Source organism: Lampetra fluviatilis, chromosome 7, assembly GCF_964198595.1.
Source record: "Lampetra fluviatilis chromosome 7, kcLamFluv1.1, whole genome shotgun sequence".
Classification (NCBI taxonomy): Eukaryota; Metazoa; Chordata; class Hyperoartia; order Petromyzontiformes; family Petromyzontidae; genus Lampetra; species Lampetra fluviatilis.
The window spans coordinates 18,257,410-18,283,956 of NC_136281.1; the positions used below are offsets into that span (position 1 = coordinate 18,257,410).

General features: G+C 51.3%; 1 protein-coding gene across 3 annotated transcripts in view; it reads left to right on the top strand.

Moving 5' to 3' along the window:
- The window catches only part of LOC144933689 (echinoderm microtubule-associated protein-like 2), a 69,561-nt gene that overhangs the window by 18,890 nt on the left and 24,124 nt on the right, over window positions 1–26,547 (top strand). For 2 of the 3 annotated variants that reach the window (XM_078858761.1, XM_078858764.1), the window contains exons 1-2: window positions 15,404–15,753; window positions 25,312–25,527. In XM_078858761.1, coding sequence (XP_078714887.1) covers window positions 15,684–15,753; window positions 25,312–25,527 — 286 coding nt within the window. In that variant the 5' untranslated portion in view covers window positions 15,404–15,683. Of the gene's footprint in view, window positions 1–15,403; window positions 15,754–25,311; window positions 25,528–26,547 lie in introns of those variants that run through there. The other variant, XM_078858765.1, reaches the window with a different exon arrangement.

Consider the following 26,547-nt stretch of genomic DNA (forward strand, 5'->3'; position numbering starts at 1 on the left):
TTCGAGCGAGCGACTCGCAATCGGAAAGTTGTGAGTTTAAATCATGGCCGAGGGTTGACTCGGCACTTATGTCCCTGTACAATGAGCACCACTTTGTGGTGGGGAAGTCAACATTGGTTGTCCTATGAGGAGACTTGACCACACTCGACGAATGTGGAATTTCCACCACAGGCGATGATCTCGACCTAAGTGCTCGCTTGAACAGGAAATCGCCTTTGTAATCAAAAGCAAGCGAAGAATCGAATCGTCGCATGGGGGAAAACCCCAGTGTCCCACTCGGGTTGTGGGGTCTGCTCTGTGCACAGTGGGACACTCACGCCTGGGCGACCGTGCCTTGGATTTGCATAACAAGGTTAGCTGGTGCGTGCAGAGATTTTGAAAAAAACCATTCCTGTCGTAGTTTTGTGTGTGTGTTTTACATATGTAAAGGAGTTCAATTTCTGGTAAACCTTCTGCTTGGTCTTTGTTCCGTCATCAGCCCCACGAATTAAGGAATTTCTCAGTTCATGTGCCCCGAACCGTTGCTCTCTGCTGGTATTCGTCCTTTCTGAAACTTGCCCTGACTTGCCACCATCCCCTCCATTTTACTAATGGTCTACCAAACAGACCCCTGTTTCCATTTGGTTTTACCTGCGCTTTTGCAAATCGCCCTGTTGACCAACCCGATTCTGCGCTCTACGTCGCCTCCCCCTGTGACCAGCTCCTCGCCGGCGAGAATCGAACGTGCTATTCGTAAGGGTTCGCCTCTCGGTGTCCACTAAACACATTTGCAAATTCCACACTGCCAGGATTTCACCAGGTGTGCCTCCCACATGTATTAGTACTCATTCACGGAGTTTTACAAACGTCATAATACAGGCCCACAGAACTTTGGAAATTATTGGACACTTGTTCTAGTTGCCTTTCCCGCTTGTCTGTGGCTTTCTGCGCCTCCAATTGATTATTTTTCTGAGAGTGAACGAAAACTGTGCGCGTTACAAATTCTCCATGATTTAATAATGATAATTATTGTTCGTAGAATCAATGCCATGATGTACATGAAATTGCTTTTTGAAATAAGTGCCTGAATTCATCGCAGAATTGGTATTGTTTTCACCATTGACAGAATGACATTTAAATTATCGTTCTGTCCGTATCGGCAATTTTTATTTTTTCGTTTCAAATGAAATTCAACAAACATTTTTCTTTCACATGATATAGGCAAAGGGCAGGACTACCTGAGAAGTATTCTTTGGGTCTTTCAGTAAAGCCACGATGATAGAAAATAATAAAATTATCACGTTTCGATCGCAACACAAGCAATCGTCATCAGGTGAGGCAGGAGAAAATATTTTCTAATGCCTCCGCAGCTCTCGCTATATTTTTTCACCTGATGACGATTGCTTGTCTTGCGATTGAAACGTCGTGATAATTTTATTATTTTTCTATCTACGTGGCTTACCGAAAGACCCAAAAAATATGAATTCCTGCAGTCATCGAAAGCTTTAAGTCAAGATTTACCTGAGAAGTGTGCAGGAGCTAGTAAGGGAGTGGGTAGGGCCTATAAGCAGTGGGCATGGCTGACATCAGAAGAGTGAGGAGGTCCACTCACTATTGAGTGGGTGGTGCTAGTTCCCAAGTGGGCAGCTTTATGTAAAACTGGGCTGGACTAACGGAAGGAGGGGGTTTCAACTCTCCATGTGTTCCAGTTGAGCCTCCCAGATGTGTCGTCACTTGACTGAGCGCACCCCTGTGGCCAGAGATTTAGAGATCAATGTAAAATGGCACAATGAAGCGTAACGCAGTCTGTGATGTACGTTGAACTCCTTTCGTAGCGTACGTAGCCAACCATGGTAATCAGAGGTCTGGTAATGTCACGAGACTTCTCTGCACTTGAGGTTCCTGGTAACCTTTGCCTTGTCGTGGGGATGAAGCCGCGACGTGCTGCCAAGCCCTGTGCGTGGCTCTCGCTGTCTCGCTGCAGCCATGTGGTGTGGCTTGTCACTGTATTGGATTAAGCATCATGCTGGAACACACGGGGTGATGCGTGTGTTGGTGGAGGCATACTTTTGCTAAAATGTTACACGTGGCCTGGCGTGCAAACACATGTGGCGGCTTGCATGCGCAGATGTGGAATCTTGAGCCATGTGGCTCTTTTAACGTCACGTCCTCCGATAACTTGTTTTTGTCCTCCCATCGTGAAGGTGTAAGGGTAGGGTTACATTGAGGAAGTGCAGTGTGTGTCGTGCGGGGTGTCATGGTGCAGTGGTTGGCATACTGCGCTCAGCCATCGAGATAACCTGGGTCCGATTCATGACCTCCCGCAGCTCCTTTGGTATTTTGTCTCTGACCCTAACCTGGGTCTCCCGTAGGTTGACTGAGCCTGTTGTGGTTTGTGCTCAATGTCATCAGAACTGGGGAGAAAGAGAGATGCGATTAAACCTCATGTGCTGGTCGCATCGCCACCTCCACTCTTATCAGCCACACGGCCTTATGGGAGTGCACGATTTCAGTAGCGTTGGATCAACAAACCTTGGACCGAATATTCGCAGAGACTGACTTTTATCAACACTTTAACGCTTTTAAGCGTAAGTGTCAATAATGCTGCACGAGCCCTGCAGATGCAGCCAACGTGGGTTTTGCTCGCAGTGGATTATCTACAGATATTCGAGCGACTGCGTATCTTGCCTGTATCGACGGCGAGTAGTTCACAGCATTGGTTCAAGCGAGCCTGACTGTTGATAACACAATGTCAAAACTGGTCCAGCGTTTACTTTTGTTGAACCAATGCTGTTAAAATGATGTACACCCATAAGGCCATGTGACTTATGGGATGTAAAAAAAAAGTATGGAGAGACAAATATGTGAAGGAGGCATTTGTCCGCTTATATATTCCGTTACGTACAAATTGGTCGTTAGAAACGGCGACTGGAATGAGTCAGATGGGATCCTTCACCTGCTGGCACTACATGATGTTGGCGAAACATAGTCGTGTTTTTTTTTTAAATGTCCGTAAATAAACATTGATAATTTGGGTATCATAAGTATTGAAATAATATCAGCTGAATTTAATATTGTTTTTATATTTCTTTATGTCTAATGTTTTCCACCTCCTTGTTTTAACAATTTCTACAATGGTCCATGAACTATATTTTTCTGGTGCCGATAAAAAAATTGGAAGGGAAACGTGAACATAAATTCCCGACAGTACTTGGCAGTGAAAGGGAAGGGTACTTCTTTCGGAAACGAAACGTACCAGTCAGTGCAGCTCTGGCCCACCATCTCCCCATGACGAGCTCTGCATTTCCCTCACGTGGGCCCACCTATCGCTTCACCAAACCTCGGATTCCGTTTTGCCAGCAATGTATCTCGCCACAGAAACGATAGTTGGGGAGGCAGTGACATGGCCTAGCGATAGCACGTTCGCCACATTTTGCGGTTCCAATTCAGCGAGCTGCTCTGGTTACTGTTGTGGGTGTTTTTTCACCATAATACATGTCGTATGCTTCATAGCTTCACGGACGTTAAATATCTTGTGACATCATTATAAGAGCAGGCCATTTTATGCAAAGTGTCATGCTACCAGTTTGATCAATTTGAAAAGTGACGCTGCAAATTACTTGGTTGGGGAAACAATATGGCAATAATTGAGACACACGTGAGGCATTCTAGCGTGAACAAGCATAATGATAAATAATAATTTTAACGGTGACACTATGCGCAAAATTGTTTATCGCATTAACGGAGTACAAACGCAAACACAGAGGGCACTGCAGAATTCTTTGAGAGGCGAGGGAGTTCCTTCCCGCACACACACACACGCAAATCTTCAACTCTGACCCTTGCTGAAATGACGGCACGGCGCAGTGGTGGTGTTGGGTGTCTCGCTGGAGCCGGCCTGGCGCGGAGTGTGGATTAGGAGGCACCGAAACGGCCGCGGATATTGCTGGCGGCTGAGCGGGCGCCGAGAGCTATTCCTGTGAACGGCCGGCTCGCGCGGTGCCGGCCACACCGCCAACTCGCGCCTATAAAAGGACCCATGCCGCGTATAGATTTTGACATGGCGTGGAGAGAATAGTTTTAATTTTCTTTCCACCAGATTTTGTTTTAGTTTGGTGCCCGGAGAACATTGGAGCCACGTTGTGCGGCGATGAGCGCACAAATGTCTCTCGCTCACTGCGACGCCGGAGGCACTAGCATTATTTTTCCACTGTCCAAGTTGAGCCACGCTGCTGATGTCACACAATGCGAGTGAGCTGGATTGTGGGGGGGGGGGGAAGGACTTGAGGATGAGTGATCTTGATCGGTGTGCGCCGTGCCAAAAAGTTGAGAACCCCTGCCATACCATGATATGAACATCGTCGGCTAGCCACTCTAAATGTGACGGCATCGTCCAGCTAGATTATATTACACGTCCATCAAGCTCTTCCTCATCGCAGCTTTTGGTTCTCCCCCTTGTGCCTCCCCTTATGATCCATTCTCTTCCACCAGTCACAGTTTACAGAACTCATGATCTTTCCATCCCTGTCCTCTGCTATTTCCAGGCTGGCTCGCGCTGGTATTAGCCGAGCAAACGGACTGGAGTCTCCATTGTGCCTCCGCTCAAACGCGTGCGACTACCGCTGATCTCCCCCTCCCCACCATCCCTCTCAAGCAATGCCACTGCCAATGGCATCGCTCTGAAAGAAAGAAAATATTAAAACCCATTCAGCGCTTCATTCCGTCGGCAATATTTCTCTGTCTACGCACGCAGCGCGCCAAACAAGCCGACTGCCAATGTCTATGACCTCATTACTGCACTCGGAGAGTGAAGATCATTGCCCAGAGAGGTGGACCCATCTGTGCATCCATCTTTTGGGTGGCACGTTTCTCCTTGCCCCAGAGAACGTCCTTGGGTTTTTTTGGATCTGGTCGCGTTGCACAATTCCCACACGTGTGTGTGTATCTGGCTGTGCGTGTCTTTGTCTCTGTGTGTGTGGCCGGGGGTCACGTGCACCAAACTTAACCCCACCCCCCCCCCTTTTCGTTTTTGTCGTCCAGTCATTTAAATCCTGCGACTCTCAGCCAAAAGATAGTGAGTTCACATCTGGCTCAGGAGTTGACTCGGTCCCTCATCCATCCATCCAGAGATGCTAAAATAAGTACCACTTCGTGGGAAGTGAACAGTAGTCGTCCTTTGCACGTGCGAACCCCCACCATAAGAATGTGGAATTTCCACCACTCGTGCAGGGGCACCAGTGACGATGTTTGCGTTGTCCTTGTGTTTGGACAGAGGTGCATCGGTTTATTGCTGTCATGGGCTCTCCCTGTAGACACCCAGCCAAGTTGGCGAAACGATCGCCCAAACGTCAACGACAAAAACCCTGCACTAAAAGTACTCTCCTTGCCAGCCGAGTTGACGATGCCACACATCAAGCGCCCCACCCCCATGATGCCGGTACGTGCAACGACGTGACCTCGCGCCGGCAAGCTGTGCTACTTGTGACGGGACGCTACGGAATCTACATCCGCGTTTGTTGCGTTTGTTTTCCCTTGTCTAAATAAATATCAGTAATCACTTGTTTACCCAGGACCCCTTTTCAGAGTTGGCACATCGGGTTGTCGCCGCGGCGGTGAGCTCATCAGCCATTGTAGGGACAGTACAAGGGATAGAAGTGAGGAGTGCTCATCGACACTGGAGCGTCCACTAATATTTTCTCAGTTTATTTTAATATTTTGCCCAAACACTCCTGCGTTCTTCAACCTGTCGCCATTCCATGTTTCGCCGCGAACGGGGGATCCCTAGGGATCATCGGTCAAATTACTGCTACGGTATGTATCGGCGACATCCAGTTGACCGGGCCGGTGCTAGTTTTTAAAAATCCTTGGCCGTGCCCTGTCTACTGGGCACCGATTTCTTATGAAAAATGCCCCTTAAAATCCTGATAGATCGGGCTGCATCGAGTTGCCATCGGGTCGCCGATTGGCTTTTCTTTCTTCTCCAACTCAATTGCACACAGCTAACGCCACAGTCCAGGCTGTGACGAGTAAGACCGTTAATTTTCCGCCCGGCGCACTAATGCTGGTGCCCCTGCGACTACGGAAGAAACTCGATTGCGGGGCAACCGCCGAAGGGATCCTACTGGGACCCTCAAATAAGGCGAGTCGTGGGTTAACACTAGCGGGGGCTCCGACCTTGGTGTCCCGTGACCAGGAACCCTTTATTCAGGTCCTCAACACTGGGTTGGTCACGTCCGTTACACAGCCAGGTACTGTGTTGGCCCATGCGTCCACCGCACGTTGCGGCGACAATATTCTTGGTGAGGTTGGGGTCACATTGGCTTCGGAGCAGGGTGCGCCGGGCGATGAGAGGTGGATGGACGCTCTCTGTTCCGAAAACCCCAAACTGATGCTTAGAGAACCGAATTGCGCTCACTCTTGTGGGAATTTTCTGACGTTTTTAGTAAGGGGAAATACGACATTGGTAGCACGACTCTCCTGCGCCACCACATTGATACAGGAGATGCCGCCCCCATCCGACAACACCCTTAAGATTAAGTCCTAAAGATAAGGACCATGTCCGTCAGGCGGTAGACGATATGTTGGCCGCTGACGTTATTTCACTGTCAAACAGTCCGTGGGGTGCACCCATAGTGCTTGTCAAGAAACGTGATGGGAGTCTGCGATTTTGTGTTGATTTTCGCAAACTGAATAAGGTCTTTGTTGCTGACGCATACCCACTCCCGCGTATGGACGATTCCTTGGATGCTCTGTCCGGGGTGCGGTTTTTCTCTACCCTTGACTTGTTGTCGGGATTTTGGCAATTTCCGTTGGATGAGAGTTCCGGTCACCGCAGGGGTTGTTTGAATTTAACTGGTTTCCGATGGGGCTCCGCTCCACACCGGCTACATATCAGAGGCTTATGGAGCTTGTGTTAGCGGGACTCTAGTGGGACTGCTGTTTGATTTACCTATATGATGTGATGGTTTTTGGCCGTACGTTCAAAGAGCATTTGCAACAGTTATGTGCAGTTTTCCTAAAGATGCGGGATGCGAACTTGAAATTTAAGCCGCAGAAATGCCACCTGCTCCAACGATCGGTGCGATACTTGGGACACATTGCCAGTGCGTAGAGGACGGCGACGGACCTGGAAAAGACGGCGTGCGTACGCACTTGGCCCACACCCAAGTCGGTGGGGGACGTGCGTAGCTTTATCGGATTTGCCTCTTACTATCGCCGGTTCTTGCCCCGGTTCGCCACTACCGGGAAACCTCTTCACGCTCTGACGGCCAAGAGGCAAAAGTTTCGATGGGGGGCAGAGGAGGAGGCTGCTTTTGTCACGCTAAGGGACAGTCTTGTTAATGCACCTCCCCTTCGATATCCCGATTTTGCCTTGCCTTTCGTTCTGGACACGGACGCCAGCAACACCGGCAACACCGGCATTGGCGCCATGTTGTCCCAGGTCGTGGAGGGTGTGGAGAGCGTCGTAGCCTACGGAAGCAGAGTGTTGTCACCGGCCGAACAACGTTACTGTGTGACACGCCGGGAGCTGTTGGCTGTTGTGGTTTTCATCCAGCAGTACCGCCCGTACCTCTATGGTCGGAGCTTTGAGGTACGCACAGACCATGCGGCCCTCCAATACGCGCTGCGTGTCGACCAGTCATCTGTCCAGCTCTCTCGTTGACTGGAAGTCCTTCAAGATTATTCGTTTAAAGTGTCATATCGAAAGGGTCTCCGTCACGTGAATGCCGATGCTTTGTCGCGCTTGCCGCCGGGTAACGGGTGCGCATGTCTCATGGGCGCGGGGCGTTGTAAGCCGGCGGATGCAGGATTGCCTCCCCCTGTCTTGGCGTCGGTGGACGCTCCACCCCCCGATGTTTCCGCCGTGTCGGACGCGGGTGATACCACCCTGGGATTGACCTGTGCAGAATGGGGACGCCTCAAGGAGGAATCCTCCGCCTGGTTGGGGCTAAGGCGATGGGTCACGAACGCTGTTGAGGAGGTGGACCGACTGAGGGTAGCCCCGGTGATCCTGAAAGGGGGTCTGTTGATGCGCTGGGACGGCGGGTTGCGTCGCTACCCCCAAAGGGGGTTGAGAGGGACACCTTGATGAGGTACCAGAGCCCTCGAGAAGAATCTGAAATGGGGCGTGGCCAGGGACGGAGCCGGCCACGCCAGAGCGGATATAACCTGGGGCGGGGGAGCCGGCGTGGTCGCCGTCGTTGGAGTGCTGCTTAGAAGAGTTGGGGCCCGCCGCCAAGTCCTGGATCCTCGGGTCTTCGGGCGTGAGAGAAGCCGTCGAGAGCCGGGCAACGTGTTAGCTGGGCCGGCAGGTTATATAGTGTTCCCGTGAGTGTTATGTAGCTATCCCGGGTGGTCACCACCCTGAGCGGTTATCCCGTGGGTGCAGACTTACCTGTGTTGTGTTGGAGAATTAAACGTGTTGCCTCCATACTCAAGAGTGCGTTTCAATAGAACCCACTACACGTACAAGAGACGAACAATACATTTTGGAACATTGTTGAGGAACCTATGCACCTACTTGCTGTACTGTGTCATGCTGGAAACCTCATGTGCAATTTGGTGACCTATGTGCGCAGGACTACCTCTGTCGACATCTCACAAAGCGGTACTTATTTTATAGATTGGACGGATGATGGGCCGAAAGGAACGCCGATGGGGATAGGAGCTCAAATGTGTCACTGTCCTACTATGATCCATCACGTTCTCCTCACCGCAGTGATAGCCATCCGGTTGGTTTCTAAGTCATTGCAAGTTGGTGGTGGCACAAGTCTCTGTGAGCCGGTGACTTGGAGGCCAGCGCGGCGCAGTGCTTCTACTCGGCTCCTCGCCAGCGATGGCCGTGTTCTGGTGCCACTCGCGATGCAAATCTTTCCATTGCTGCTGTGCGGCCCGCGGCGGGAGCGCAGCTTTCACGAAAGTCGCTCCAACGAGGCCGTGCTCCACCTGTGATCATCGTCATCACCCTCATTTCGTAATCGTCTACCTCTTAATTTACAAAGTGATTAAACAGAAACGTCCTGCGCTGGCAGAACGATCATCAAGATGCACAAAGTAAAGCTGTGATGTAATTTTTTTTATTCCTCTCTACATATTTTTTTCAAATCTCTCGCCAAAATCCTCCCATGTCATGTGATTGATCTCAAGGAAACCTGGCCATTATAATCATTACCGCATCTTAGAAATATTATATTTTAATCCAGGAAGGCGCAATGATACCAGCTGGATGTTTAAAATGTAAGATTTGTCACACGACTGCTGGGCCATGTGGCATAAGCTTGTGTGTGTATTTAAATATATGATATTAATGTATTTTCCGTGCTTTATACAGTAAAATTATGGAGGGCATGCTTAGGTGACCTGTATTCTACATGCGAATCTAGCAAATTTGGCTTTTTCAGTAAAGATCTTGGGGGAAAAAGACGCTGATTATTTTTCCAAAAATGTATAAGTAATTTGACCGTAAGCTATAAAAGACCGTCGCTGCCAAGCAACCAATGCTCACGTTGCTTTTTCATTCCTACTCAGGAAAAAAAAATGGCAAGAGTTTTGCTCGTGTTTGTGATTTGGCTTTATCCATTTATTATTTAGCTGGGTCCCGATTCTACTCAATTCTTGTCTCATTTCCACCGTCTCCTTTGTGCTGTGTGCCCTATTCCATCTCGTTCCCTCCCATCCCCTCTTGGTTTAACACTTCATGGAGCAATGCCCACAAGCTTGGACAACCTCGCGGTCAAGGTTGCTTTCCTTAATTCTTGAGCGCAATAATCTCCTTTTAATTGTTGAGTCGTTGCAGGTTCTCGGTCTCGTACTCGTCCAGATGGAATCCTGTGCAAGTTCAGGGCTGAATTCTGAAATGCATTCCAAGTGTGGGTTTCAATTCCACGGCGGCCACGTGGGCTTATGGAGCGAAGTCTCGTCGGCCAGAACCCACGACGCCCAACAAGCTTCCTCGCAGCTAATTGTGCTTAGGCTGAGATTACTGGGCTAAGGAGCTTATACAGCCTCGTTTTAGCACGCGCGCCCTTCCTGAACCTCCTTGGCCATGCGCGTACAGCCTCGACTGCTGCCGTTGCCACCTCTATAACGTTGAACTCCCGGGCATACACAACCTTTGTCTGTTTCTCGCTTCAGTAGCGTTCGCTTTTGTTCCGTCATAAAGCGTCATTTGATTACCGCACGTCGGCTGGGAGCTTGGGGGAGGAGGAGGGAGAGGCCGGAAGCGTCGCTCGGCATGTTTGCTCATTCGGCGACGGACTCGGGTTCGACGCCTCGCCGGAGCGTCACGTTCACCTGCATCCGCGACATCGTGGACAGAGGTGCGCGCCACTCACTCATGGGAACACCGCCGCCCTGCAGTTAAATCCAAATAAACTCGTTTTTTTAAATCAACGGTTTTATTAACAACTTCGTTTAACTCGCGGTCGAGAAGTACGTCAATGGCGCCTGAGACACGCGGCGCCTGCTTTTTGTGCGAGCCAATTCCACAGTTTAGGGACCGCGGCGTTTTTGACCTACACCAATATATATATATAAATAATAAGGCGTCCATACAAAATGTAAATTGCTTTAAAGTAGATAATTAATTGATTACTTGATTTTGATACAGGCATGCATTGTCACAGGATCCGAGTGCGTGTGCAAAATGTGGAATTGATTGGACAACGGGAAGTGGACAAAATTTTGATTACAAGATTTGACCAGACAAACAGAGGAATCAAGTTAAGTAAAACCGTTGAAAAAAGTGAGGTTACTTCCAGTGTGGTGAGTGAGTGTGGTGTGACCTGCCGTGTGGTGGCTGAACACTGTGAGGGCGGTGAAACGATCAGTATGGTAGTCAGCAAAAGGTTGATGGCCAGATTCCCAACGTCGCTCAAAGGCATTTCCTCAACGAGTTAGACTTCTGCTGAAGATCCTCAGTGCAGGTCAACCAATTAATAGTTTTCATACTCTTTGGTTCTTTCGGTAAAGTCACGTAGAAAGAAAATAAATTAAATGATATAATACGACGTTTCGGTCACAACACAAGCAACCGTCATCAGGTAGAAAACAAACCTAGTGAACTTAGAAATGCAATATAATACAACAGAGAGTCGGCCAACACAACAGTCGGCACCTCACCTGGTTGATTACGTTCTTCCAAAGATTGCTAAATTTGAGAGAGAGACAAAACACAGACACGGAGACACACAGACAGACACGCAAGCAGAGCGAGACAACACAGACACACAACATAGTTTCTCTCTGTTTGTCTTTGTGTGTCTCTTTGTTGTCTCTCTCTGCTTGCGTGTCTGTCTGTGTGTCTCCGTGTCTGCCGGTCCTTTGAAAAATGCTTTTATTTATAAATGGGAGCCATGTTTAATTAGTAACAAAATAATCCCACATGTGATCTAAGTTTGGCTTGGAAACCCTTAAAACCGCTTGGAGACATCATGAATTCTTGTTTCTGTCCTGCGGCCATTATGTGTTAAGCAGAAGCGAAATGGGGACTCGGCATTGGGTGAACTCCAAGCCGTTTGGTGCATCGCTGGTTTGTCCCAAGAGGAGTTGGATTGCAGGGAGGGCCTGGGAAGGAGGTGCCAGGAGGATTTATCAACGGTCTTCTGCTAATCCCGATTTGTTTTTGGCTTTTTGGAAGGGGGGGTTTGTGCAGACGGAGCGGAGTGCCAATGAGTCTGGGTTCGCAGAGAGAGTAGCCGTGCGTGGCATCGTGTGCGCGCATTACACACGTCTGGGTCGAGCGGAGAGCAGGTGTTGTTCGTGAGGGAGGGCACATTGTGTGTGCGCGAGTGTCTCGGCTCCACGTGTGTGCGTGAGTGTCGCGGCTCCACGTGTGTGTGCAGTGTCTCAGCTCCACGTGTGTGCGCGAGTGTCGTGGCTCCACGTGTGTGCGCGAGTGTCGCGGCTCCACGTGTGTGTGCAGTGCCGTGGCTCCACGTGTGTGCGTGAGTGTCGTGGCTCCACGTGTGTGTGCAGTGTCGCGGCTCCACGTGTGTGTGCAGTGTCTCGGCTCCACGTGTGTGTGCAGTGTCTCGGCTCCACGTGTGTGCGCGAGTGTCGTGGCTCCACGTGTGTGCGCGAGTGTCGCGGCTCCACGTGTGTGTGCAGTGTCGCGGCTCCACGTGTGTGTGCAGTGTCGTGGCTCCACGTGTGTGTGCAGTGTCTCGGCTCCACGTGTGTGTGCGAGTGTTGTGGCTCCACGTGTGTGCGCGAGTGTCTCGGCTCCACGTGTGTGCGCGAGTGTCGCGGCTCCACGTGTGTGTGCAGTGTCGCGGCTCCACGTGTGTGTGCAGTGTCGCGGCTCCACGTGTGTGTGCAGTGTCTCGGCTCCACGTGTGTGTGCAGTGTCGCGGCTCCACGTGTGTGTGCAGTGTCTTGGCTCCACGTGTGTGTGCAGTGTCTCGGCTCCACGTGTGTGCGCGAGTGTCGTGGCTCCACGTGTGTGCGCGAGTGTCTCGGCTCCACGTGTGTGCGCGAGTGTCGCGGCTCCACGTGTGTGTGCGAGTGTCGTGGCTCCACGTGCGTGCGCGAGTGTCGTGGCTCCACGTGTGTGTGCAGTGTCTCGGCTCCACGTGTGTGCGCGAGTGTCTCGGCTCCACGTGTGTGCGCGAGTGTCTCGGCTCCACGTGTGTGCGCGAGTGTCTCGGCTCCACGTGTGTGCGCGAGTGTCGTGGCTCCACGTGCCTGCGCCAGTGTCGTGGCTTCACGTGTGTGTGCAGTGTCGTGGCTCCACGTGTGTGTGCAGTGTCGTGGCTCCACGTGTGTGTGCAGTGTCGTGGCTCCACGTGTGTGTGCAGTGTCGTGGCTCCACGTGTGTGCGCGAGTGTCGTGGCTCCACGTGTGTGTGCAGTGTCGTGGCTCCACGTGTGTGTGCAATGTCGTGGCTCCACGTGTGTGTGCAGTGTCGTGGCTCCACGTGTGTGTGCAGTGTCGTGGCTCCACGTGTGTGCGCGAGTGTCGTGGTTCCACGTGTGTGTGCAGTGTCGTGGCTCCACGTGTGTGTGCAGTGTCGCGGCTCCACGTGTGTGCGCGAGTGTCGCGGCTCCACGTGTGTGTGCAGTGTCGTGGCTCCACGTGTGTGCGTGAGTGTCGCGGCTCCACGTGTGTGCGTGAGTGTCGCGGCTCCACGTGTGCGTGCCGTGTCTGTTTGTGTTGGACGGGCGCCCTGGTCTCTACACGCTGCTCGGTCAATAACGATCTCAATCCAGTTTAATGTTTCTATAATTTAATTGACTCTGTATTTCACAAGTGATTTGTCCGAGCCAACTTTCATTTCAGAACGTTTGTTCTATTTAACATAGATTATGTCGGTGTGGTTGTTTTTGCACAGATTTTTATTTGCTTAATTGCAGACTTTATTTTACGTTATTGCTTTTGTCATTTTGGTAATGCAGGTCACCTACGAATGATACTTCATCCTAGTCTCTTGAATCCTCACCTGGTAAAGCAAAATAAACTTTGACTTCTGTCGAATACTAGTGTGCCTGTATGTATGAATCGTTTGTGCACTGCGCCACAAAGCCCGGCAGTCTGTGTTCAATTGATGACTGTGCAAACATTAATTCACCAGTGGCAATTGGTATCTGAACCTGCCATGACCTCGCTCGACGCAGCCTTCAACAAGTAGCTGGTGCGACGTGTGAACGTCAGAACCTGAGAGACAAAGGGGGTGTGGCCAAGTGCTCACGACATCACCCTCTTGCCTTGCCAGCCTTAATAGGCGCTCACAAACGTCACTTCTTCCCTCGCACTGCTCCCCTCTGGAATTCCCTCTCATCGGCTCTGTCCAAGCTCTCTATTCAAGAGACGCTTCTACCCATTACAGCTGTCGTTGTGCTGTTTGTTGCTGGCCATGTGACATGCTGGGCCTTTGGGCCAGCAACTGTGTTCATGTCACAACGGCTTCTTGTCCTGACCGTCCTTGGCCTTAAACCGAGACTTGGCCATTGGCTCGTTCCTGAACTCAGGAGTCCTTGTGCATGTCTACGACTATGCCAAGTAGTAAAACCGTAAACCGTCTTCAGAATTGATGACCAATTCTGACGACCAGTGACTGCTTTCCGATTCCAGTGGAATTGAATGCATTGATTTGAAATGACCATCGTTGTTTCAACTGCCGCGGTTCCTGGAGATGGGATCAAATCAATCCGGCCACCTCTGCGCATAAAGTCCAGCTTGATTAGCATTTGCACCGTGGCAGTGCCCTCGCGTTTCTCGGTTCAACAGGGAAACGCTTTGTGTTTATTGTGAGACATTCGTGCGGCAAACACGTAACCGTGCTTTTACTGTTTTTACTCTCATGGTTTCCGGTCACGCGCTTTACGCATCCCAACGCTTGAGACAACTGCTACAAAACAACACCGAATGATGATGACGGCCGCGGCCGGGCAGCGCGATTGCGTTTTAATCGTGGGGGGCACGGAAATTGGAGGGGAAGTGACCGTCCCAGAGGCCAGGGCAGATGAGGTCACAAGGCGGTGGGGGAGGGAGCCGGCACGCCACTCGGCGGTTGGGATGTGGAGGTGGTGCCGTGGAGGAGGCTGCGTTTATGTACTGCGGCCACGAACTCCACCCCAACCACCTCTTTATTTCGCTGTTGTCGACACGAGTACCTCGTGCGATGTGCGTGTGCATCAACGCTGGGGAGACAAAGGCAGCCGAGAGGGGTGCAAACTGGCCACACCGTGCCCTTATGCGACGTGCCGGCCTTTGTGATTGTGTGCTTGTGTTCACATGCATGCATACATTTTGTGGTTGTGTTTAATATGTGTAAAACTACATATGTGTGCAGTCCTGGTATGTGTGTGTGTGCGCGCGCGTGTCGACCGGTCCTGGGCCTCACCTCGCTCGACTCGGTCTCAAATAAGTTCGTGATGTGGTGTGTAAACATTGCCACTGGGGGGACAAAGGCGGTCTGGCATGGTTGTTGCCAGCCACCCCCTCGTGTACCGTACTGGCCTTTATAGATGCTCGCTCGCAGCACTTGCCCCACAGTCTGTTAAGGCTATGCTGGGCTTTTTGTATTTGTATTTGCTGTGACCTTAACCATGCGGCCATGCATTTGCAATGTTTGCACGAGTGCCTGCGTTTGCACAAACTGTAGCGGTGCATTCGTGTGTAAACGCATATGCACGGGGGTGCGTGTTTGTGTGCATACGAGTATACAAGCCGTCCATGTGCGTGCGTGCGAGAGAGCGGGTGTGCGTGTGTTAGCATGTTCACATGGTAGAGTGTGTGTGTGTGTGCATGTGAGTGGGCATATGCATGCTAGTGTGTGTGCGTGCATGCTCACGCACCCGGGCCGTGCAACACTGCCTTGAAGCGGTTACCCAAGCGACGGCGCTCACGTGACAATTAGAACACGTTGCCATGGTTATGTTGTGAGCGAGAGAAAGGGAGGGAGGGAGAGAGCGAGAGACGGGGAGGGAGGGTGGTGAGAAGGAGCAGGAGATCGAGAGAGAGAGAGAGGGGCTGTGAAGGAAGAGACGGCGTGCGAGAGGGACGCGGCGTGTGACAGGGACACTGCCTGAGAGGGACACAAGGAGAGCGAGTGACCACGCCCGACGGAGAACCAGGGGGGCACAGAAACCGCTGGCGCAATTTCTAAAGGCTCGTGCGGATACCAAATCGCGTTAGAGGAGAGCGCGGCATTTGGGAGCGGAGGAGGAACGAGGTGGAGGTATCGGTGGGGCGCGCGGGGAGCGATGGAGGATGGCTGGATCAGCTTTGCCGACCGCTACGACACCTCGGCCCTGCTTCACTTCTGCACTCCCGGTGAGCTCGTGCTGGGACCTGGGGGGGGCCCGGTGAGCTCGTGCTGGGACCTGGGGGGGGCCCGGTGAGCTCGTGCTGGGACCTAGGGGGGGCCCGGCTCGGGCCGCGTAGACGCCGGACGTGTGCTCCCACCGTGGTCGCCGAGCCAGACCTCGCCCCTGCCATGGCCACCTTTACCGCTCGTTGATTGCTGTGCGGACGCCGGCCACGCCGATAACGCCCACGACCTTTGCCCTCTCGTGTCGGTGTGTGTGCATGCAGGTATGCAGGTGGATCCCCCGCACTGTTATTTGCGTAAACGCACAGATTTGCGTAAACGCACGTACGTGCGCGCGTGTGCGCATGCGCATGTATTTATGTGAAAGAATGTGTGTGTGTGTGTGTGCATGTGTCTTTATGTGGATGGACTGTCTGAATCGGTCCTGGCCTCCCCTAGGTTGATTCGGCCTGATCAATGCTGGGGCGATACAGGTGGCTGGCTATGGTCCTGGCCACACCACCCCCCCCCTCCTTCTTGTGTCGTGTCGGCCTTCACAGGTGCTTCTTGCTAACAGCGCTTTCCCGAAGAGTCTGTCGAGCCACTGGGTCCGAATTCATGGTCATTCAATTCCTGGCCAGGGTTGACGGTTTCATCATCATCCGGGTTAGTAAATGGACGATGAGCTGATTGGGTCGAACAACTTAATACAAAACCAGTGGTGTTCTGTGCGTATAATTATGAATTAAAAATTTCTACCAATAGACCGACGGTTTTTGCGAGCACTGTCCTGTGTTCATTCGACTGGTCAACGTAAATGGCCATCGATATAACTCAACATTTTCAAGCATAAATGAAGGGAAGCATTTAAAACAGGAACGCGCTTGCATGCATGTACACGTGCGCCTGCTTGCTTTCGTTTATAATCGTGCACGATGCGGCATAATCAGGACCACAGACACAGAACTCGTTGACGTTATTGCGTGGCTGCGGTGGCCAAAGGCCGTGGGGCGGCACCGCTCGGTGTTGCGGCTTTACCTCGAGCCTTGCACCCGCGCCGTGAGTTTTACTGCCATGTGCTCGTGCTCTGATTCAGGGACCCACCCTCCCCCGTCCCCAATCATTGGGTTTACAAAGGGCTGTAATTATAATATCTGCTTGAGTGGCATCCCCTCATGTGGATGGGCAAAATACCCATTAATGACTTGGCCTAACCTTCCAAGCAGAACGCTCCTGAAAAGGAATCTTGAGATTCATCTGAAGCATTTCTGTGTGAAATGAAGGACCAATTTAAATTAACTTTAGTGCACCTGATTTAAAACTCGGTGAAAAATTCAATGTTCCTATTGTGGGGGCAACCACTCTCAACTTTCTCCACAGTGGTACTTATTTTATCAATGCCTGAGGGATGATGGGCTGAGTCAACCGTCAACCAGAATTTGAGCCCGCAGCTTTCTGATTGCGAGCGGCGGAGGCTGCATTGTTGGCCTTACAAAGAGGGCTCGTGGAACGTTGTTAAGGGTATTATGCAATTGGGGCAGGTGCCTGTTTGTTAGGTGGCTGCAGGGCCCAGGATTATTCACACTGTGTCAATTTAATTAGCAAACCATGGAAATTGCTGCGCATTGGGGTCCAACTGATCTGGCGGCACTGCTGCCGCACTGGATGACTAGCTGTGAGCCGTGTGCTTACAATGCCGATGTGGCGAGGTGTCTGGCCAGGCAACCGATACGGAGATTAGGATTTCAGTAATTAGGATTTTTGTGGAACAGAAGGGGCCAACAAATGATGCCGCAACGAGTCTGCGTTCTTTGCTGCGTGCCCCGTTCGGTTGTGTGGATTTGCAAGTAGGGTCGCCACGGTTCCCACTAGAGCTTCCCACTGAAGGCCAAACCCAGCCAGCCTATGTTCATGAAAACTCGTGTATGCCAATAGGGTTCAACGAGGCTCATACCAGATCTCAGTACAAATCAATTCCTGTCACCCAAGCAGCGATCCAATTCCCAGGCCATCCTGGTCAAACCCGGACTGCAAGCCTCTGCACACCAGGGTTGCCACCTGTCCTGGTCAAAATCCACACACAGACCTCCCCTAGGTCAACCCATTATTTAAATTAATACCTGGTGCAGCAGTTCCCAACAAAAACATCAGCACTGGGGAGACAAAGGTGGCTGAGTTTGGTTCTAACTGCACCGCCCCCTCATTCATCGTGCAGGCCTTCATAGGTGTCTGTTAAGCGCACTTGCTCCAACAAGTGTGTCTGTTGGGGCAAGGGGAGATCTTTGTATTTGTCTTGGGCATGTGTACACGTGTGTGTGCGTTTGTGGCTTTATTTGTGCATGTGTCTGCCTATTTGCATATGTGCGAGTGGGTGAGTGTGTGCACGCACGATTGCATGCGTTTGCATGTGTGTGATTGTGCACCAGTGGATGCCACCTGGAGCGTGCCACGAAGAGGTGAGGCTTTTAATATCAGCCCCATCAAAACAAAGCACCTGCCTGGGTACTTATTTCTATCAAATACTCAACCCCCGCAACTCCCCATGAGTGATAGGGCAGTTGTGGAGAGAGTGGAGAAGTTTTTGTACCTGGGCAGTGTGCTCATGGCCAGCTCTGGTTTGGCAGCTGATGTCTTGCTCAAATCTAGTCGAACAGCATTATCTTTTCATCAGCTGCGTGATGTTGCTGTGTGGAAGCTACCTGGCCTGTCACTCCATACGAAGCTTTGGGTCTGCTTGGCCACAGTTATACCCTATAATGCTTGCGGGGAGCAAAAGTGGCAATTTAGCCTCGCAGAAAAGAGGGCCCCCCAACAAACCAGTTTATTTGTCTGTAAAGAATTAAAGGGGGTCCTTACGTGGCACTCTAACACAGGCCTCGAGCCCAGGCCCCCCAGGAACCTCAGGAGCACCCCCTGCGTCTCTATGGGTGCTTGATAATGGCACATTCCACATGGTAACGCTACACAAGAGATTTGTCCAGTCCGGTACAGGTGCATGTACATGTGGCAGTGATCAACACTTCACATTATGCTGAAATTCCTCAATCCCAGAAGGCCGTGCGTGTACTGATGGGTTGTGTGAGGAATACTTTGGTGTTTGTGTGGTGAGACGGTATGTGTGAAGGAGACGTGGTCTCCTTATTTTATCCATTGTCGGGTTCAATTCCGACTGCGCCCAGCCATTATTGCCCATTCCTATCTGAAGCCTCTGGATCACCCCACACACCTATTGCGTATTTATAAATAAAAAAAACTGCACGACTCCAAAAGTGCTGTTAAATGAATGAGTGAATGAAAAAAGTTATAACGTCAATTATCTGGCTTGTTTTTCGCTCAACTCGATAGATATGCGATCGAAAGTAGTACAGCATTTGGTGCTTTTCAGCTGTGAAAACGAATTGTAGCATCTGCAACAGAGTTCCGCATCCCTCAGCCATACAGCCCACGGGGCGGAAGCCTCCACCACAGGTTAACTCGGCCACGAAGGAATGTACCTGGGGCCGTGGTTGGAAAGTTCATTGTTACAGAGACAAAGACGACTACTGGGTGTGGTGCTGGCTGCACCACCCGCCCGGAGCGGAACGCGGGATTGAGCGCGGGAGCGCTCCTTGGCTCGTGGCTGATTTTAACGAGGGATTGCATCAGAGGACTCATTAAGTGATGGCTCCCTTTTCTGGACAGCCTCTTAACGATGATGTAAGGTGGCGGTGACAGTGTGCGGTCGTAATGAGTTCTCTGTTGGGAAAGGGGCACAGGTCAACACGGGTACATTTGGGACTATAAATCTGCGTGTGTGTGTGCGCGTGTAGCTCAGCCTTACATGGTTACCTGGTGTGTCAACGGCACCATTGGGGAGACAAAGGTGGCCGGGTGTGGTGCTGTCCACCCATAGGTCCTCTAACAGCATTGCCCCAACAGTCAGATAAAGGCGATATGGGGAACTTAGTGTTTGTGTGGGTGGGTGGATCGATGGCACCCTGTTTAGTACACTGCGCAACAAAACTTGTTCCCCTGAGTTTAATTCCTGGCCATGGCAAAAATTAATCGCTAATATCTGAAATGGTCCTGGACCTCCCTGATGTCGACTCGGCCTTAATTGAATACCTTGTACGGTGTGCAAATATCAGCACTGGGAAGGTAAAGGCGGTCGGATGTGATGTTGGTCAAACTGCCTCCTTGTGCGTCATGTCGGCCTTACTAGGTGCTGTTTGACAGCACTTGCCCCAAATTTGTTATATAATACCAATACGGGGATCCTTGTGGGTATGTGTGTGCATGTGTATACTGGGTGCGTGTGTGTGTGTGTGCTGGGTGCGTGCTGGATACGTGTGTCAGTCGACCCGTGGCACCTGGGTCTGCCCCGTGACATCCTGCCAGCGGGCGTTCGACACTTCACGTGGCCTCAAGGTGCACATGGCCTGGCACAAGCGTCATGGTGACGTCACCGCCACTTAGTGGCGAATGGCGGTTGTTGTTGTTGTGCTGGGTGCGTGCGTGCTGGGTGCGTGCTGGATATGTGTGTGTGTGTTCTGGGTGCGTGCTGGATATGTATGTGTGTGTGTGCTGGGTACCTGGAAAACAGCATGGGACAAAGTGGAGATGAACTTGCTGAGGCTGCCATGCCTCAAATATTAGAAGAAGTAGTCACCTCCTGTGAGTGGCTGGTTGAGGTGCCATCTGTTGAGGAAGTACTGATCACGATCCAGAATCTGAGACCAGGAAAGGCACCAGGCAGAGATGATCTCCCAAGCGAAATGTTGAGGGAGGGTGACGTTTGTGCACAGATTTTCCTAGATGATATCATAATAGCAGTCTGGACCACTGGACAGATTCCACAGGATTGGAAGGATGCCCTGGTGGTCCCCCTCTTTAAGAAAGAGGACCACACAGACTAACAGCTACAGGGGCATCTCACTCCTCAGTGTGCCAGGAAAGGTCCTGCCAAGGATTATTCAACATTGCCTTGCCAGGCATGCTGAGCAGAGGCTTGCAGAAGCCCCAATATGGTTTCAGGAAAGGGTGCGGTCAAGGGATGGTTCTCTTTAACACGTAGGCTTTCGCGACCAATGTTATTCATAATCAACGTTTTTGGGTTTAGATCGCGTTATTTATAAATGTGTCGTAGCCCTATCTGAATGCAGATTCGCACCATCACCCAGCTCAGAAATCCTCTCTTATCAAGACGCTCATACATCGGGCTAAAGCAGTGTCAGATGGTGAAAGTCTAGTGAGAGAGATTAAACATGTTAAAGAAGCACTAAGACAGAATGGCTACAATAATGCTCAAATTAACAGAGCACTAAAAGCCAAATCACGATCGCAAAGCAACACTGCTGAAAGCGATCAGATTATTAAAACAATAAAAATACCATTTATCTCAGGAGTAACTGACAAATTAGCCCGTGTTTTGCAAAAGCAAAACATTACAGTAAGATTTGGTACAGTACACAAAATTCAACAACTAGTAACGTGCACTAAAGACGAATTACCTAAATTATCAACAGAGGGTGTATATCGGATTAATTGTGTATGTGGCAGATGCTATATTGGACAGACAGGGCGTAACGTTAGTGTAAGACTAAAAGAACACCAGAGAAATATTAAACTATCACAAACACAACTGTCGGCAGTGGCAGAACATGCATGCCAACAGGGACACTCAATTGATTTTGACAACGTGGAAGTGTTGTGTAAAACTAGTTACTACTGGCAAAGACTAATTAGAGAATCGATTGAAATTGAGAGAAACAGAAATAACTTTAATCGCTCAGACAGCTACAGGCTTAGTGCGACCTGGAAGCGTATTATTAAATAAGATACATTACAATTCCTTATAAGGGAAACAAACACTAACTGATTACTAATGTAGCATAATCACAATAAAACACATTCCAAATGATTACTAATCTACAACTCGCATCGTAACAATAGCCTGATTACTAATCTAGTATATAATTACAATCACTCCCCCCTTGAATCTTTGCACCTGATGAGTTAATGAGTTAATGATGACGTCACCCTGCTGCTGCTCTATATAAGAACGGGAGACACAGCAGAGCCTCACCATTATGGCGAATTGCCCGATGATGCTGGATGCAATTACCAGCGAAACGTCGTACTCAAATTGTAAATGTTGTGGCTTCAACACACCGGTGGGCTAAAGCAGTGAACTATTTGTCTTTTGTCAACGTGACACATTTTTACTGATTGGCGTGTCGGGTGGTGGAGGGTTACGACACATTTATAAATAACGCGATCTAAACCCAAAAACGTTGATTATGGATGGTTCTCTATTGGTCAACCATGTTATGCATCCCGATGATCTGGTAATTTCTGCTCAATCAGAGGAGGAGTTGGAGGCGCTGCTGCTGAACCTGGAGCGTGCCACTAAGAGGTGGGGCCTTACCATCAGCCCCACCAAAATTAAGCACCTGCCTGGGTATTTTGTACCATCAGATACTCCACCTCCACATCTCCCAATTGGTGATAGGGCAGTTGTGGAGAGTTTCCCATACATGGGGAGTGTGCTCATGACCGTCTCCGGTTTGACAACAACACTCCGAATGAGTCGAGCAGCATTATCTTTTCATAGTTTGTGTAATGCTGTGTGGAAGCTACCTGGTCTGCCGCTCCACGTGAACTTCGGGTCTTCTTGGCCACACTCATGCCCTCCCTTCGCTACACTTGCGAAACGTGGACCCCCCTAATGGAACATCTTCGCTGGTTAGACACATTTAGACTGGCCTGTCTACGATCCATCCTGGTTTTAACCAGGATGGAATGTATGAGGAGCTCCTCCAGCAGGCAAGGCTGTGTTGGCTGGGTCATGTAGCCCGCATGCCCAGCCACCGCATGCCCAAACAGCTTTTGTTCGGCCGGATAGAGGAGGCTAAATGGGCGCGGCATGGGCTAGAGAAGAGATGGAGTGATGTGGTACAGGAGGACGTGGAGCTGAGTGGACTTGCCGATGACTGGTACCAGCGGTGTCAAGATCGGCCTCTGTGGAGGAGGCTCATGAAGGACGATACTGGGCAGTTGGAGGCAGTCACCCTCCAACAACAATGGAGGGCGGAGGAGCGACGCTCACAACAACGAGCGGAGTGCCGGGTGGCTAAAGCACAGCAAGTTGGTACAGTAGGGGGCACAGGTGGTGCATCAGCCAGTCATCTCGGTCGTGGCACCTGCTGGGTCTGCCCCGTGACCTCCTGCCAGCGGGCGTTCGACACTTCATGTGGCCTCAAGGTGCACTTGGCCTGGCACAAGCGTCGTGGTGACGTCACCGCCACTTAGTGGCGAATGGCGGTTGTTGTTGGGTGTGTGCTGGATACGTGTGTGTGTGTGTGCGTGCTGGATACGTGTGTGTGTTGGGTGCGTGCTGGATACCTGTGTGTGTGGGTGCGTGCTGGATACGTGTGTGTGTGTGGGTGCGTGCTGGATACGTGTGTGTGTGGGTGCGTGCTGGATACGTGTGTGTGTGGGTGCGTGCTGGATACGTGTGTGTGTGTGTGTGCGTGCTGGATACGTGTGTGTGTTGGGTGCGTGCTGGATACCTGTGTGTGTGTTGGGTGCGTGTTGGTGGGGAGCGGTCATGTAGCAGTTAGCGCTGCAAACCTGGCTACCCGAGTTTGATGCCCACTCACGGCCAACACCAGTAACGATTATCTGAACCGGTCTTGGGCCTCCCCTAGGTCGACTCAGACTCAATCGAGTACCTGGTGCAGTGTGTAAACATCACCACTAGGGAGACCAAAGGCAGCCAGGCGTGGTGTTGATCACTCACCCTCTCATGTGTCGTGTCGGCCTTCATAGGTGCTCGCTAACAGCACTTGCCCCAACAGTCTGTTCAGGCTATACGAGGGAATCTTTGTCTTTTTTACGCATGTTGGATACGTGTGTGTGCGTGCGCATGCTGTGTGCCTGCATGCTGGGTACGTATGCGTGCTGGGTACGCGTGTCCCTGAGAACTCCGCGCATGCCACCGCGCCACGCGTGGGAGCCGCTCTCCCACAGCCGGGGCAAGGCCACGCGCCATCCGACACACACGCACAGGACCCCACCTCGCCGCCCCCGCCATCAACATCGGCTCATCACAAAGCCCCACCGCCGTTTTGCCTGGTCAGCCGAAACGCACCGAGTCCCTGCAATCAGTGCAGATGAACGGAGCCGGCGCAGGGAGGGGTGGGGCACTCTGCTGCTCTGGATGGGCAATGTGGTGTCGCTACGTTGTAAATTCAGTTTTCTACTTGCACTTGGGTTGTGATTGTGATGGAAACGTTGAATGCTTCATTGCGTAGCTAAGCTCTGTGGATGTTACAAGAGTCTGGGCCTGCATGTCGAGTGTTTATAGAGAAGATGGTTACATCTTTTTATTCCCACAGTGTGTGATGTTGGATGCCTTTGTAAGTTGTCATGTCTTGCTTTGTATTGCAGTCCAAGGTCGTGTTTGGGTGATGCAGTGGTCGGTCTTGTGGCTTGCGCCTATTTGTGTGGAGTTTGTACACTCTGCTCGGTATGTTCTGCTCGTGTTCTGTAGAGCGTGAGTTAGTGGAGTTTGTATATTCTCCTGTTCAGCATGGATTTCTTCTGGATTTCCACTGGTTTTGTCCAAACATCCCAATGCTCCATAATTACATGCAAATTACTCAACTGGGATTTATATTTGGAAACCATCTCCCCCAACCTGGCAGGGGAGGGGACCCCCTTCAGAAAGAGTCCTGAGACTCCGTGCATCTTCCCTGGGGTAACAAGCGGAACAATGATGATGTTGACGAACATCACGGTTGATGATTCCCTACTGAGGTCAACATCGGTGGCGAGAGATATCTGAACCAGTCCTTGGTCCCCTGCCCCCGTCAATCAACCCACAGTGGCCAGCCTGGCGAATTATAGCTAGTCGGACAACTTAATTCCCAATAGTGTGGATCAGCCTTACCCACAAGGGGATTGACAAATGGCGTAGAATGACGACGGTATCCCGTTCGCAGCCTCAACATCATGCATCTCATGGCAAATGCTCCAAATGTGACAGTAACAGATAACAATTCCCGTTTACTTGTGCCTCACGGACACCAAAATTAGGCAGTTAGGACGACTATCTGATGACAATAGCCACGTACAATCCTCTGCCGCTTGTCGAGCAAGGGAGAACCTCGCCGAGGTTTGTTGACGCCCACAGCGGCGCCGTGTGTCGCTGCGGCGGTGAGCAATGCTCCGGTGCGGGTTCCAGCACGGAGACGACGTCGAGGGGATTTCGTGTCCGTTGGAGTCGGCGATGGCGTCTCCTGTGTGGACACGCGGGTGCTGTTGTTAAATGAAGCGCAGTCGGAGCAAGAACGTTGGCAGTCTCTTCCGATGTGTCGGCTCAATGCGGAAGACTAGCCCAGATACCATCTCCAGGTTGTTCCAGCAGAAGCCCTTCTGCCAGGGATGGCGTGAGCAAGGAATTTCAGGGCTGCACCTTTACCTTTGTATATTGACAGTTGGGGGGCGTGGGGGGGATGTTTATTCCACTAATGATCACCAGCTATGATGTATGCACTGCTGGATGAACTCACGTTGCCACGCGTGTGGTTGTTTCCCAGATGACGTGGGCCCGTCGGAGGTCTTGGCCGGTGGGGACGGCGGTGGCGGCGAGCTGGTGGAGCGGCTCTCCGCCCTGGAGCAGCGCGTCGCCATGCAGGAGGACGAGATCCACATCCTGAAAGCCGCGCTCGCCGACGTCATCCGGCGGCTGCACCCCGCGCCTGACGGCACGGCCTCGCCGCCCGGCCTGCTCGCCCGCAGGGGGCCCACCAAAGGTATCGCCACCACCATTGGCTTCCTTGCCTCCATCGCCATGACTCGTTACCATCCTCGCCAATACCTCTTTCCGCCACCTGCCTCGCCACCATCACTATTGGTCCATCATAACCAGGCGGGTCTTCATCCTGGATTTGAACAAGGGCAGGACATCAATAGCACAGATCGTTGGGGAAATGGAGTTTGGGGCAGCAGAGAAGAATGGGCGGAGGTTGACCGGCCCGTTGGCAAGAAGCCCTGCCTGGCTGTTGGAGCGGCGAGTGTCGAGGGAGCAATGCTGTTCATGGCACAGGCCGGCTGCACTCTCAATACCCCATCTTGGGTTGTTATTATTTAAACCGTCATAGAATTTAAGTGCCGTAGCTGCACTCGGGCCAGACTGTACGGATAGCTCGACCACCCGAGCAGCATGTCGGATCGATGTGGAAGGGTAGACCAAATACCACTCGAGAGGTTGGTCTTTGTGGAGGCTCTTCCGTCGGCAGCGGCATAAGCGCGACATTGCAGGGCTGCTGGCAGCTGCACGGTTGTCGCGACGATGATGGGTTGTGTGCGTACGCGCGTGCGTGTCTGCAGGAATTGAGCGAGGCTTGTTTTTAGCAATTACAAGCAAGAACTGTGCTCCGGTTTGTTCTCCCATCGCCCTGTAATGCCACCCACTGTCCACCCCCCACCCGTCACCACTCCCCATCGCTCACGAGGTGGAAAAAGAGCACGATGCAAAAACAAGGGACCGATTGAGCAGAGTTTTGTGGGATCATCAACCATTTTTACACCCACTGCTTTTTTCAGTTGGAGCTGAATGTGTTGCTTAAGATATTCGTAATGAAGGTATGGCCAATTGAGACCTGGGCAGATTTATTTAGTTTTTTTATCGCGGTGTCCTTCCACAGTTGCCATCACCCTCATAGTCAAGGGACGTCGGGCAAAATCCAGCCGTGGCATTTGATTTAAAAACAAATGCTATTTTCGGTTCAAACTTTAAAATGCTCTACAATCTCTGCAAACGTGGCAATGCA